Source organism: Manacus vitellinus, unplaced genomic scaffold (assembly GCF_001715985.3).
Source record: "Manacus vitellinus isolate BGI_N305 unplaced genomic scaffold, ASM171598v3 scaffold_28_pilon, whole genome shotgun sequence".
Classification (NCBI taxonomy): domain Eukaryota; kingdom Metazoa; phylum Chordata; class Aves; order Passeriformes; family Pipridae; genus Manacus; species Manacus vitellinus.
Window position 1 is genome coordinate 2926661 of NW_021940122.1, and position 15189 is coordinate 2941849.

Consider the following 15189-nt stretch of genomic DNA (forward strand, 5'->3'; position numbering starts at 1 on the left):
CAAATCCCACATGTTCCCGTGGTGTGGATGTCAGCTCTGTGTCAGCATGGGTCAGGCTTCAGTTTGTTTTTTAGGCTTGGGTTCAGTGCTGCCTGGGTTTTGCACCCTCCATCCTTCAGGATTCAACTCTGCCACTTGTGCTGTGGTGGTGTCCCCCTGCTCCTCTCCCTATCTGTCATCTGAACAACACCCTCTGTTAGTCTCAAGGGTGAAACTTGAAATCTAGATAATCGTAGATAATTGTAAAAAACCTTTGTTCTTAGTTTTTCTGTTCAGTTTCTTTTTATTTTGTATGACATTCCCCCTGGGTTTAAAATCTTTTACTTGTACTGAGTTTTCCAGTGGTGTTTGTCCAGTTTTCATCTTTCCATTAAATTGAGCTTACTATGGTAGAGCAGAAGTGACTGTTAAAAGTCTGTCCCTTTGAAGTGTGAAGGAGTACAAAATATCACTGGCCTTTTTGGTTTATTTGCATCATACTTAATTACTTTCTTTATTGCCTCTTAGAGGTATGTGTGAAACTTGTGCTGTTTGATCTTAAAACTACAAAAACAGTCTCTGAAAGGTCATCAATTAAAATTCCCTCTCCTCTGTTCTCCTTGTAGCCATTCCTCATTTGCTCCTAATAACTGCTGTGAAAAGTTCTTTCTCTTGTCTCTTTAGTTCATGAAATGCAAAACTGATAGTTTTCCATGATCTGGGCAGCTAAGGCAATGTTATTTTACTGTTGAAACAAGGTTTACCTTTTAAACTAGTCCATCTAATTTGATACTACAAACCTGCTTGCAGGTGGTCTGGCATTCATTTTCTGGAGACAAGTCTGCTTGTAATGTTACAAGGATGTTTCAGTTTGACGAGCAAAGGACTAAGCCATTTAGGATCCAATGCTGACTTTGTACTTGCAGAAGAAGAGTAATTATGACAAACTTCTTTTATTAGGCACTCAGGTGCCAGTAGAATTAACATGAAAAAGGGGAAAAAGCAAAAGCAGCATCAGCTTTTTTTCAGTAACTGGAAAATAGCCGTGGTCTAGTTGAAGACTAAACTAGCAACTCCTCTCGCAGTGCAGAGGTGTTGTGCTCACTGCGAGCAGAGACCAGGACCTGCTGGGGGTGGTTGCTGCATATCCCTACTGCCAAGAAACTCTTGGAGGCAGGGAAAGACCCCTGTTGTAGTGTGGTAACTCATAAATAACCCTGGCATTTCCAAACTACAAATGAATTAGACATAAGGTAGGTGTTAACTGCAAACATACTGAGTAATACATATGTACAATTTATTTAAAATACTTTTTAACATACATATAAAAACCCCTCACTATTTATACAGTCTAAGTTCTAGCAACATATACAAATACTGAGCAACTACAATACATGCTGAGGTAAGAACATACATTCTGGGAGAATACTCAAGCCAAACAAGACTGAAATACATTTTATATCCATACGTCTTCACATGTAAGAGAGACCCATGAAATGTACCTTTGCTTTATTGTACACAGGTGAATTCTAGTCTTAGGTGTGTCATGCAACTTAGATTTGGAAATTAATGTTTGTAGCATACATTTTAAACCCAACTGTTACATATTCAAACTTACCTTTTTAGCCCTACCTAGCAGGTAACATGTTTGAAGTCTGAAGCAGGGAGCAAAGCTTGGAACCAAATTCTTTCAGGAAAGGGGCTTAAATTCTTAAAAACATCCAGCTAATGCTGCTCAGATAATGAAGCTGCATTATGGTTGCTTAAAAAATAACCCACTGTAAAGAAACTGTAATTCTTACACCACCTTAGCCTGCACTATCCACGGTTCTACCACACCCGGCCTGCAGTAAAAATTAAATCCAGGTGTGTTATTCTTACTGACCCGAACACATCCATTTATTTTTATGGTAATTTTCCAAGCCTAAACTGGTACAGGTTGAGAATGGAGAGGATTCTTAACTTGGGTTGATTAAGTATGTATTGTCACATCTTCGTGGAAACCACTAACTTCCCACTCCTTTCAAATAAAATTAGTTCAGATAATTTCAAAGTCATAGTTGCTGCTGATAAGAACACTTATCTGTTTAAGCAGAACTACAAAGATTGCAGACTAGCTTTGTCAGGCAGGAAAAGTTGCAATAACATCAAAAGTACAATCATAGTCAAGAATTTGTTTTTCACAAATGGGTCTTATATTACATTCACATTTAGGCTTATACACCCAACTCTTAAAAAACAATTAAAAAAAAAATCATTCTCAATGAATGAGAATGAATTATCAGAAATTGTAGAATTGGGCTTTAAGGTAGCACAGAATATGTTCAACATCTTTGATGGTGACATGGATTGAAGTGCACCCTCAGCAAGTTTGCTGCCAACACCAGGCTGTGTGGTGCAGTCAACATGCTGGAGGGAAGGGATGCCATCCAGAGGGACCTTGACAGGCTTGAGAGGTGGGACCTCATGAAGTTCAACAAAGCAATGTCCTACACCTGGGTTGGGGCAGTCCCAAGCACACCTAAAGGTTAGGCAGAGAAAAGATTGGGAGCAGCCCTGACTGTAAGGACCTGGGGGTGATGGCTGATGAAAAACTCAACATGAGCTGGCAGTGTTTGCTCACAGCCCAGAAATTCAAACACAGCCTGGGCTGCATCAAAGGATCATGGCCAGCAAGTTGAGGGAGGTGATTCTCCCTCTCTGCTCTGCTCTTGCAAGACCCTGCCTGGAATACTGTGTCCAGCTCTGGTGCCCCCAACGTAAGAAGGACACGGACCTGTTGGAGCAAGTCCAGAGATATCTAGAAAGTTGATCGGGGGACTGGAGCACCTCCCCTGTGAAGAAGACAGGTTGAGAAATTGGAGCTGTTCAGCCTGGAGAAGAGGAGATTGTGTGGAGACCTCATAGCACCTTCCAGTATCTGAATGGGGCCTACAGGGATGCTAGAGAGGGACTCTTCATCAGGAACTGTAGTGACAGGACAAGGAGCAATGGGTACAAATTAAAAGAGGGGAAATTTAGGTTAGATATTAGGAAGAAATTCTTTACTGTGAGGGTATTCAAGCACTGGAACAGGTTGCCCAAAGAAGTTGTGGCTGCCCCATCCCTGTAAGTGTTTAAGGCCGCGTTGGATGGGGCTTGAGCAACCTGGTCTAGTGGGAGGTGCCCAGGGCAGGGGCGTTGGAATGAGATGATCTTTAAGGTCCCTTCCAACCCAGACCATTCTGTGTTTCTACATAATAACATTTTAGATGTTGAACAGGCCACAAGCAATTTTTGTTACAGAGTTTATATACAGCCCCTCTGCAAACAACTTTTCAAGTGGTAAGTGAGGATACCATACTGGGTATTAAGGCATGGTGGCAGCCACTCTTTGAACAGTATTTTACTTTTGATTTAATGTTCTCCACCTTATTTAAGGACCTGGGTAGTAAACAAGGCTTTGAATTACATCACAACCACTGAAGTCCATAAAAGTGGGCTACTGTCTAGGTAGGGGGTCTCACATGTATGAATTAATTCAGCATCCTCCCAACACTGCTGTTAGGAAAAAAATAAAGAATTTTTATTGTGGGGTTTTTTTGCCCCCCTACTACTTAGGTAAGAAAGCTGTGCTTTTTCTTTTTTAACAAGATAAAAAATGGCAAACATGGTATTCAAACTGTTTTCATTTTGTGATTACCTAGCTAAAACTAGTCTACATTACTTCAGTAGAAGACTTACTGCAGTATTTTTATAGTAGAGAACACTGGAACATTCAAAGGATACAAATTCCATTAAATAAGTCTGAAATGGACACTCTTTGGAACAGTACTGGTTCTTTTGCAAAGGTTTTGGAATCCTGTATACTTTTAGTAAGAACAATCACAAGAAAAACAGTAAGGCTAAAGTTTGTCAGTTGTGCTAAAACGTACCATATGTGCTAAATGCATGTGTAACACAAACTGTGCACCATTAGAATATTTGTGTGCTTCCTTAAGCACTCACAGAAGTATATACAGATCTTTCTTTGTATAAGCTCACACCTGAACACACAACAATAGACACTTTGGGGGAGGGCAGGGCAGGGCCTTTCTGAATTCAGTCACCTCCAACACCTGGATGCTTCCTGCACACTGACCATTAGGGAAGTCTGACTTGGAGGCAGATGCTATTCAGAGTAGCCTTCACTCAGGAGGGAAAAATGAAAAAGCAGTTGGCATGTAGTTTCCTTGTGTGAATTTGTGCCTCCTGGATCCCTAGGAAGGAACAAGACTGAGTGGCTTAAGGAGACGAAACAGAAAGACACAGAGACAGCAGCTTCTAGTTTTGGAAGGCTAACCAAAGACAGGAACCTTCAGAGGAACAGACAACTGATGATTCCTCATCCTGTGAACACAAGCTGCAATAATGTAATTCAGAAACAAAAATATTTTATGTCTTAAAGTTAATAGTATTTTTGCCATCAGTCATGACAGTAGTTGGTAAAGTCCAAAATTGTGCAGACATTTGATATGAAAAAAGGGATTTTAGAAGCTGCAGTGCCTACATATAGATCTTAGAAAGTTAGGAGCTTTGGGGTTTGGGGTGGGATTTTTTCCCCCCAAGAAATAGTACCATTAGGAAGAAAGAACTGGCTTTAGTACTTTAAATTGTTTCTCCCCATTTATCATTCACATCTATGAATTACTGAAGCTAATCATGAAGAGTTCTTCTCTCATGTCTGACAGACAATTGTACAGTAGTAATAAAAAAGTCCACGGTTTTGCAGGAGACAAGCTGTTAATTGTACGTACAGCTTTAGGAAAGGCAGAATTTCTGTCTTCCCAGACCTCCAATACCACATCTTTTGGTTCAACATTGTATTATTTAAGACTAACAATATCAAAACAATGGAATTAAAAAAAAAAAATGGAACTGTCAGCTTTATGGAACTGGCTTTTAAAAACAAGCCATCATTCTGTCTTACTCGTGAGCTAACTGAGTTCATCCTTGCTCCCAGTGGGATGGGCCACGCTCTGCGGTACCTGGTACACCAGTTCGTCGGTGCTGCCCGGCCCCGGCTGCCCCTTTGGTATGTCGTACAGTGCCTGTGCTGATGAGGCACTGTCTGTCCTAGATAACAGTTTACTGCAAGCTCCAACCAGTGGAGGAGCTTGATTCCCTGCAGCTTTGAAGGTGGAAATGGAAGGAATGCCAAGAGGTGTGCTGGGATGGCTGGACATGTCCATGATTATGGGAGTTGCGTACTCTGGTCCAGTTATAGGCAGTGGTTCGGCGTAGGCGTGGTAAACTTCTTGTATGGGTGAATTGTAAGGGTCCAGATCAGCATAACTTGCTTCTTTTCCTTCCTCTGGTTTGAAGGTTGATCTCTGATGAAGTGTGCCGACAATTCCCCCTACCAGGGGCTGAGCATATTCTGTGTTGCAAGCCCCAACAAAACAAAATAAAACCATACTTAGTGGAATGGTTTTTACAGCACCATCACATTAAATACAATTTGTCAATATTTCACAGAGATTATTATTATCCTAGATCAAACCAGCGGTCCGCCTCTGTCCACCAGTGCCAACCGCTTTGGAAAAGGATTCCTTTCCACCCAATAGTTAAAGCCACTGGGATAGCCACAACATCCCCGTTTCTCAGGTTTGTACTTTCCTGGTGAGCTGAAACTTCCCATGCTGCAAATCTGCCTGAAAACAAAGCTTATTGAAATGTTCTTCCCTGCAAAATTAGATTTAATTGAAATTATCCTTCCTTGCTTTGAATAACAATGGTCTTTGGGGTGGAGGGTTTGTTCTCTGAGGGAGGAAGCCTGCATGTGGTCAGCTGTTTTAGCTCAACAGATAATCCAAGTTACAAAAGCTGGAGGTGAGAAAACTGGCTTGCTGAGTAAAAACAGACAAGCAGCCAAAAAGAGAAAAGCAGTTCTGCCTGCAGTGAAGCTGTAATTCTGCATATCTGCCTAACTCTGCCATCAGCTTGTAAGCACAGAGCCAAAGGAACACTCAGTCATCTTCCTCTCATACCTGGGCCACCAGGAAAAGGCATGTGCCATTACCAGTAACTCCTGCTTTTCCACAGCACAAGGATGATTGTGAGTGTAGGGAACCATGTGCCACATTTCAGATTTGTGCATAAAGAGACTGTGATGACATTATTTCCAGTGCATGAAAATATAACCAGTTCTTCAACCCTTGGGGTTCTTGGGGTTTAAGAATAAGTTCAAGTAAAGAAATTTTCAATTACTGCATTGACTTAGGCAAGTGTTTATCTACAGCACATCAAGTCAGAACATACTTTTATGATACTCAAAGATCTCAAAAAGCCCGCATTTTAAGAAATGTGCTTACCCAGAGAACTATTCATTTCTCCTCTGTTCCCCCCAAAAAACAGGAAAAAACTAAAAGTAGCCGAATCCCTGACATTTTTTAGCATGTGATATATATGTTACATGGCCCACAAAAACAGTGAAATGTACCTGCAGACTCTGTTTGCAACATTGTTGGGACTTCTCTTGGTCTCAGGTGACTAATTTCACTGCTGCTGTAGCGTACAGGAGTTTCTTCATGTTCTGCTGATTTGGTCGGGAGGAACTGTTTCATTCCTTTCCACCATCCTTCACATGGATTAAAAAACAAACAAACCACTCAAGACTTCATTTATATATATATATATATATATATATATATATATATATATATTATAGTATATATAGTGTTTTAAGCTACTTGAAATATTTTTGCACCACAGCCCGCATTTTGTAGTAGCAGGTAAATAACTCGATTATCAGTATTTGCGTGTCCCCAAAGTTACAAGGTATTTTAATATTTTCTGGCAGACTGAAGAGGCAGAGGTGACAACATGACTCTCACCCAGTCAACCTTCCTGAATGCTGAGTAAAGGATTTCATAAAACCTTTTTGTTACCTGCACGATCCCAGTAAGGTAGATCATATGTGCCCTCAGTTTTTTTCTTGCTGTGAAAAAAAAAACAAACAAACAAGAAAAAGGGGTATTTTAGCTACTCTGCTTATCAAAAGATGCATTAATTAATGCTCATCAACTATCACCTTGGCTGTTACTGGTCCTCAAATTTAATGTATAAGCACCAGTAACCTGGCTTGCCATCACCAGCCTGCTGCTACTGAAGAAACCAGGCCTTAGTAAAAGCACTTCTAATGAAAACAATTACAAAAAGCTGGTTTTGCTGTCCTTACTATTCAAGTGAATGTTTTTTTAGAGAGAACACAATTCCTTCCACAAGTGCAGACCACACAGTCCCCACAGTGACACATGCAGCATTTCATTCCCACACTCATTTAAAGCACTTTCATTCACTTACCGGTTTCTCCAATGCCATGCACAAACTGAGATAAGAATCAGAGTAGTGAAGACCATCACCAGCACTGGAACCAGAACTGCTGCCAATGCCACATCTGAAAACCATTAAATTAACTGGTGTCAGACAGAAGAGCTTCTCATAAATCATGAAAATTACTTGGGTAAAGCACACAGTTTCCACATGTAGTGTCCATCACACCGGATTCCCCCAGCTAAGTTACCCTGCTGGATGCTCCCACAGTGTAAATTTCAATTAACATCTGGCTCTTCTACACACATGCACAGCTGGTGTTTTTACAAGGTTGTTCATCAAAATCAACCAATTTGCTTTAGTATAAGATTTTTCTGTTAGAACATGTTTTATTATTTACAAAATCCATTAGTGTAACCACTTAAGTTTGAACTCCTTTAAAAAGTAAATACCACAGTACCTTAACAGTTAATCACAGTTAGCCTGTGCTGGGTCTGTGTGTGACATGAGACCATCCTGTCCCCTGCAATCCAAAGGATACTTTAGCAGTGCCTCAGTCTGCAGTGACCTTGCTCCCTTTTCTGACCATTTTCTTTGATAAACAAAATTATGTTCTTCAACTTCCATGTCAACAAGACTGATCCATAAAAGATTTGCTATGTCAAAAGTATTCTGTTCTAAGAAACTATCCAATTCAATAACAAAGCAGTTACACTTGATTAATTCAGAAGAGAAGTCCAAGTTGCAACTTCTTCTGACAAAACTTGTTCAGGGATTAAAAGCTGAAGTCAGTTTGAACAAGCTTTGGAAGACAGAACTGTTATCCAGATATATAATACACATTGTATATACATATATATCTGACTTGGAAGATTGGTTTTGTTTCTACATGCAGTATGCAACTGTACATCTTTCATCATATGTGTATTTAATAACTGGTAAATACTAAGAAGTAAATATTGATAATTTGCTATAATATGTTAAGTGTTGGGAAAATTTAAATTTAGAAAACAGACTTAATATATGCCAAAGCACCATAAGGAGTTCCCAAGCACTTCTACTGTGGATACCTTTGGTTACACTTGGAGTCACTGTAGTGTTCTTTATTTCAGGTGTGAAAGTTGTTTTATCTGTCTGCAATGAAGTCTTCACTGAATGAATGAAGTCATCAATGAAGTCAGCATTCTTCTCATCATTCTTGTTCTGAGGTGGTGGTGGTGGTGGTGGCAAGGTGATTTTAGGAGCACGACCTTCAGAAGAAAAGAATTTATAAGAAAAGGTTTTTTTTGAAATGCTAGTTTTCCATGTCTCCTTTTCAGGAGAAGACAGCTAAAACAGTTTGCTATAAAGCTTTTGTTCACGTTATATAAGGAGAACTCCCCATGAGTCAGTAACATGGGAAGCAAGTGACTGGTGTCTTTTGAAACACTCATTTTCGAAATCAACTTGTGTACACCTAAAATCGGTATTTTCCAGTTAAGTGTAATAACTTCTGGAGAAATTCAGAAGTATTGGTTACAGAAGGATTATGCAGCCAGAAAGGACTTTTTTCTCATTGAAAATATACCTACAATGTAACCTTTAACCTTAATAATTTCACTGCTTGTCTTGCACAAGGAAAGTTTTCAGTTGCCTTACCTATGCTAAACTGACATCCTAGCAGTTCTACTTTCATTGCAATTTTCTGGTGCCATTTTAAGGGGTTAATCCTAAAAAAGCGTGCAATAATAGGCGGAATGAAATTATTGCGAACTTCCTGGTACAATTCAGTATTCCCTTGAAATACCTAGAAAAGAAAAAAAAAGAGAGAGAGAGAGAAACATTATTATTATACAAATGCAATAACAACTAAGTAACTACAACCATTTTCGATGGTTTATTTAGGAAAAATAAGCAGTGCAGGATCCTGAAAATTCACCCCAGAACAGCGCTGCTGCCTGCACATCTCCACTCACTTGGCCCCATTGCATATGGAACTAAATAAACCAAAAAAGGCACGTGTACATGCATGCAGTTACCTAGTTCAGAGTAAAGGTACCATGTAATATCCTACTGATGCTCCCCAGGCAGTGCCTGCTGTTAAAGACATCTCACATGTTTACAGCACTGAGTAATTCTAACTTGGTCCTCTTTGGTATTTTGCACTTACTCTTCAAATATATGTATATAGCAAGGAGTTGTGACACCGTGCAAGCAGCAATTAAGCAGTGTCTTCACACAGCCTAACAGTTAAGCACAGTCTGTCTGGGGCTGGCATTTGTGAGAAAGAATTAGAAGGCACAATCAAGTATGTAACCACACTGTCCTCTCGTGGCTGCTGTCTACAAGTGCCGAACCACAAGTAAAGTAAAGGATGCAGGTTCAGAATGAGAAAGCTCTCCTCAGTCTCATACTGAGCCATGGGGTTCTGGAAGAGAAGGGCACAGACTTTGAGTGAAGGATGAGCTCAAGCTGGTCCTTCACTGCCCATCCTCGCACACAAAGAACTCATTAAAATGTGCAAATACAGAAAGGGTCTGTCTGGTTGAAATTTAAAACCAGTGAGAGATAACTCAGTCACTGCACAATGCAGTATAAACACACTAACAAACTCACAGTAAACTACAGGTTTTGCACCCTTGGAGCTGCTTAAAACAATAGAGCAGTTTGTCCCAGTATTCCAACCCTGCCTCTCCTTTAAGAGGACTGGTTTGGTGCCATGTCTTTGGGTAGGAAGTGAGCTGTCTCCCCATGTTAGTGCACAGCAGTTGGGCTTTGGCTTTGCACATGCAGCTCTGTGGTGGTGCTGCTGCAACACAGGTCACCACAGAGGTGACAGTAAATGAGTTCTTTGTTTTTAAAGCACTGATACACATACTGCAAATCAGACTGGACAGAATGCAAAACAGAATTTTGGCGCTTGCCTGAAAAAACAACTATTACAGGGAGTTGTCTGCTCACTCACACCACTTGGTAAACAATAAAGCACCCTACCATTCTTAGGGGCAAGTGCTCACTGTATAACAGCTGATGTATCTGCATAAAATGGAGCAGTCAAGAGCTTTTAGAGCATTTCTGATCAATGCAAATTGCTGTTGTTTCAACCTCCACACACAAAACTTTTGTATCGCACTCCTGTGTTTAAGTTTTTGTAACAAAATAACTAGAATATCCCTAAAGTTTTGAAATAAAACAATTATTCCAGGAAAATATCCATTCAAAAGACAAAAAAACAAACCCTAATGATCCCAGGGACCTTCAAGGGACTCACTCCTTAGCTCCCTGATGTAGATAACATGTCTCCACTCTCAAAAGACACCCAAACCCCATTACTACTACTTAGATGTAAGTATTTTGGTTTCTCTCTACATAGGCACTGACTGTCTTCATGTTTGAAAGCACTGACTGACCAAACAGATACATGAGTCAATTTAGTTAGCCATGGAAAAATAAATCACTCAGTAATTTAAATGCAGTACTTCATGTTTGAGTGCACTATTTTTTCTACATCTTAAATTAGTAACCAGCATTTTTGTTTCTATGTATCCACGTGACACTAACAGACTAAAACTGCTAACCCATTCACCATACTAAAAATCCAGGTTGGCAAACACAAGGTATTTCCCTCGAGGGTGTAGTCTCTGTTCTTCCCTGCAGTGCAAGTGGACAAGCACATGGCTCTCACTGATATCTGTCCTGCTCTGAATTTAAGCTTATTGTTCTTAAATATATTTAATAGCAACAAATGAAGACAGATTAAATGCAGGGATAAGTTTATGGTGTTATTTTGGAAATAAATGAATAATACAAAGTAGTCACAGCCCATGTGTCCACAGAAGACTGTGTTCCAATTTAAAGCCACTTTTCCCCTAAACAAGGGCCATTTTTTTTTTTTTAAGCTGACAGGCTTGTAGCTACAGACCTCACCAAAGAATCTCTTGTTTTGGTAAAGATGCAAATGAGAAGCAAAATAGAGAGGTGAATTCTTGAGGGGATGTGCCCAGCCCAAACTGCTGTAACTGTCCTTGTTAGTGCTGTGCCTGCCAGTGCCCATTACTAAAAGAAAGTACAAGCTGCATCTGGCTGCCCAAGCAACACATGCAGAAGTTACAGATTAAGGACACAGATGTCCAACACTGAAAGTTAAGTCTCACATCAGGTTTCTGAGGCTGAGCAAGTAACAGCAAAGACAAGAATTGGTAATGACTATTACCTTCAAGAAAGATTAACAGTAAAGTCGTTCTTTACTCCAGGCTTTTTTTAGCCAAGATTTGATGTCCAGTGTTATGAGAGTAACTTAACTTTACCTGCAGCTCTGTATTTTTGTTACTCTAATTTTTGCACAAAAAAAAAAAATTGGCCTAAGCTTAATACAGTACAAGTTTTTGGATGAGAAATCATTTTCATATTCCATTTATTATCAAACTCTCTCCCTTTCCCTCTGTGCTGTCAAACAAAATTTTCCAACACTGCAACTCTCATTTGTCATTTCCCCAATTCAAGCATTTTTCAAGCATTTTACTTTTTTTCATATACAAAAAGTTCAGGAGAAGTTTTTCTTGAGTACTGCCAGATCTCTAGAAGCTATTTGCAAAGAGGACTACAGGAAAGCCTTGGAAAAGCTTCTAGCCCCCTGAAAAACATTAGGAATTTCAAACATCTTTGAAAAAACAGCGAATAGCACCTCCCAATCGTTCTGGTGTGCAATTACAGAAGGCTCAATCAAAGGGAGAAGCCTGCAACCATATGCATCCAAAAGCAAGGCTCTATCACAGAATCACAGAATATGCTGAGTTGGAATCAAATGAGGTGATGGCAGAGGACAAATCTGTTATTTTGAACAATACTGAGCCATTTTTTCTGTCATTTAACCACAGCTGACACTCCCGGGGTATGTCTGGTTCTTCATGCACTGAACCTAATGACCCAAAGAGTGCAAAGAAAGATGTATTGCCTGTAGTTTCAAGTTCCACAATTTGTTTAATTTCATGAACGTTCAAGAGGAATGAAATGCTCAAATTACAAGGCAACAGCTGCAAAGGTTTCCTAGGAAAATTATCAAACTAACCCTGAAGCCTAAATTCTAGCAGCTCAACAGCTGAGATTTTATTTTACAGCCAGAAGAGGGCAATCTAAACTCACAAAATACACTGGATTTTAATTTTTTTTTCCTTTTTCTTGAATACTTCATGTTTTCTCACCTTACCAATATTAGTTGTATTTACAATTGTGAAATTTCCATAAAACATACCTAGAAAGTGCATGGTATTTTTACCTTATCTTTATCCATGCCAGGTTCTCTGTACACTGTCCACTTCTGTGCATCATCACTGTATAAAATTCTGTAGGCTGAGACATAATAGTAGTACTCTGCTAAAGTTGATCCAGTAGTTATAATGCCTGTGAAAAAGAAGGTGTCCAGTTAAGACAAAAAAACCCACTACCAGTTTGTAAAAATTTACAGATCAGCTTTTGAATCCAGAGTTAAGATAGTCTGGAGTCTTCACTGGTCCAGTTTATTTCAAGAAGTTTATCCAACTCCAAGGTGCCAGAGTCTGAAACTTCTACAGTGACTGCAACTTAATAATCATTTTACTTACTTTTGTATTTTAATTTTCATGATATAACCTTACTAAGCACTTTTCCCCTCATTTCTTGATGGAAATGACTCATTTATTTGACCACAGCCCGCTCCTGTCTCCAGCTGCTGAGACAGCACTGCTCTTCCCTGCTCTTGTACTGCCAATCTATAAAAGCACCACTCAAAGAACTGTAGATTCCTACAGTTCTTCATGATGCTTCCATGCTGCAGAACAACTCACACAGGAAAGCTGTTTTGTAAAAGCTTATTAGCACAGGATGATTTAGAGGAGTCACATAACATCCAAACAGTCCCTAGGGAGATAATAACAAAGGCTGCTGGTAAACTAGAGTTGTTTAATGACAGGAAGCCAAACTGCTGATAGCAGGGTGTGCAGCTGAGGTTACAGGGACCCATTCATGCATTTGAAAGAGACAAACCCAAACCAATCAAAGGTGAACGTTTCACAATAGCCTTAAAGCCCAGGATTCTATCTACTAAACACTATACCTAGAACAAATTTATTTTTTATTTAAATCAGATGACAAACATGCCCATTATGAACAATGAATTCCACAATTAAAACAAAACAGAAAACACTAACATCAATACCAAAGATACAACAGCTGCACTGCCACACCAGAGGTTAAACCCAAAATGCCGATGCTTCACTACTCGGAATGGGCAAGGCTGCAATCAACGGGAACCAGTAACCGTAAGCAGGCGACCTCAACTCCCACAACGTGAAGCAAACCATCCACAGCAGGCTGGGAAACAGCACCTCCAGCTGTCTCACCAAATAAAATTTTTGTGAAGGAGCAAAGCCTGTTTGCTGAAGTAAGGCACAGACTGCTCAGGGTTCGCCATCCCCAACTCCCAACCCAAGTTCCACTTGAGGCAAGGAGGTGAAAGGGAGGCTACCAACTGGTTTACTCTGCCTGCTGCTTATCTCACACTGCACTGCAACTACTCTTGTCTCTACTGTTGGATTCACTATGGCCCTTACAGGGACTAGGGAAAATCTAGAAACCTAAGTCAGTATATGTGCATCGGAGGTACCAGTGGATTGAGCTGACCAGATTTTGATTTGCACCTCAAAACAGACAATTAGCAGGCTAAGAGAAGCATCAAGGATCCAATAAAACCACAGGAAAAACTTCAACAAATTCTGATGAAAGAGCTGTCTTCTACTATGAAACTATACCTCTTCAGCTCCAGGCTCCTCCAAATTTGCTGTATTGGTAATTAAGTGTCTCCTGGACTTTATCTAAGACATAGCACTGGAAAAAAGGATGTCAGTAACCAAACTTTTTGAATGCTGCTGAAAAATCACATCAGATTCACTTACCTGTTATTTTCTTTTCTTTATTCAAATCAATCTGCAACCACTGATGTTCATCACTGATAAGAGCAGCCCAAGGAGGACCAACCCTTTTTAGTCTGGCATTTTCAGGTTTCCAAATGTTTACTTGTCCTGTTTGGTTAGGCCACTCAAGAACAGACGATGAAGTGATCTGGGAATCAGGAATTACCCCAGATTCCATCCCCAGTGTCCCATAACAACCTGAACAACAGAAAAGGTGAGGACTGAAAATGAAAACTGAAGCTACTCTGCTTGGATTTTAAGACTTTATGTACAAATATTAAAGTGCCATCTAAATTTATTCCATAACGACACTATCAACAAAACACACTGTCTTCTGCTTTCTAACAGTGATATTGGAACCCAACTTCATAGTAATGAGATTGCCATGATTTATGCCTGCTCCAAGAGTAACATGGATATCTTAGTCACCACTCACACAGAGCACTACATGAGAAGCTTTGGGGGAACTGTCACGGTCTAAGATGGTTGATGCAGGAACGGGAAACAGACTACTTGATCATTTGTTCCTTTTTGTGTCTATATAACTTCTTGTTTTTTAAACCCACCTCAGTATGACAATTTAATTTGAACAGCAAAGCATGTAGGAAGTCATGTCACAATCCTGGTCTTGAGCTCAAATGCATCCCTGAAATTAGCTGCATTTTTTTGGTCACCATTCTTACTATGAGTTTCTTCCCATGTTGCATTCTGCTGATGGCTAACAAACATCTCCTAAATTCAGGGCTAAATCTCCTTGTGGCTAGTTGATATCCATTTGCTGTTTGCTAAATCTTATTCTGTAGTGCCAACAGTTTTCTCCTCTCACGTGTACTTCCCAGAAACAGCAGCAGAGAGCAATCTTTCCCTTCAGTTAGGCAGGCTGAACAACCCAGCCTAGTTTCCCTTCTCCTGTGAGCACACCCTCTCTGCACCAAGGTTGGGCACTCATCCTTGAAGGGAGCCCACGTGTGACTGGATTCCAGGGAAGGCC

At 40.0% G+C, this 15189-nt stretch overlaps 1 protein-coding gene across 1 annotated transcript in view; it reads right to left on the reverse strand.

Moving 5' to 3' along the window:
* Positions 1 to 3064: 3064 nt before the first annotated feature.
* The window catches only part of DCBLD2 (discoidin, CUB and LCCL domain containing 2), a 41260-nt gene continuing 29135 nt past the window's right edge, over positions 3065 to 15189 (reverse strand). Inside the window, exons 10-17 of the mRNA XM_029960631.1 lie at positions 14181 to 14396; positions 12527 to 12651; positions 8911 to 9058; positions 8343 to 8522; positions 7303 to 7396; positions 6888 to 6937; positions 6440 to 6577; positions 3065 to 5377 (exon numbers count right to left, since the gene is read on the reverse strand). Coding sequence (XP_029816491.1) covers positions 4935 to 5377; positions 6440 to 6577; positions 6888 to 6937; positions 7303 to 7396; positions 8343 to 8522; positions 8911 to 9058; positions 12527 to 12651; positions 14181 to 14396 — 1394 coding nt within the window. The 3' untranslated portion in view covers positions 3065 to 4934. The remainder of the gene's footprint in view (positions 5378 to 6439; positions 6578 to 6887; positions 6938 to 7302; positions 7397 to 8342; positions 8523 to 8910; positions 9059 to 12526; positions 12652 to 14180; positions 14397 to 15189) is intronic.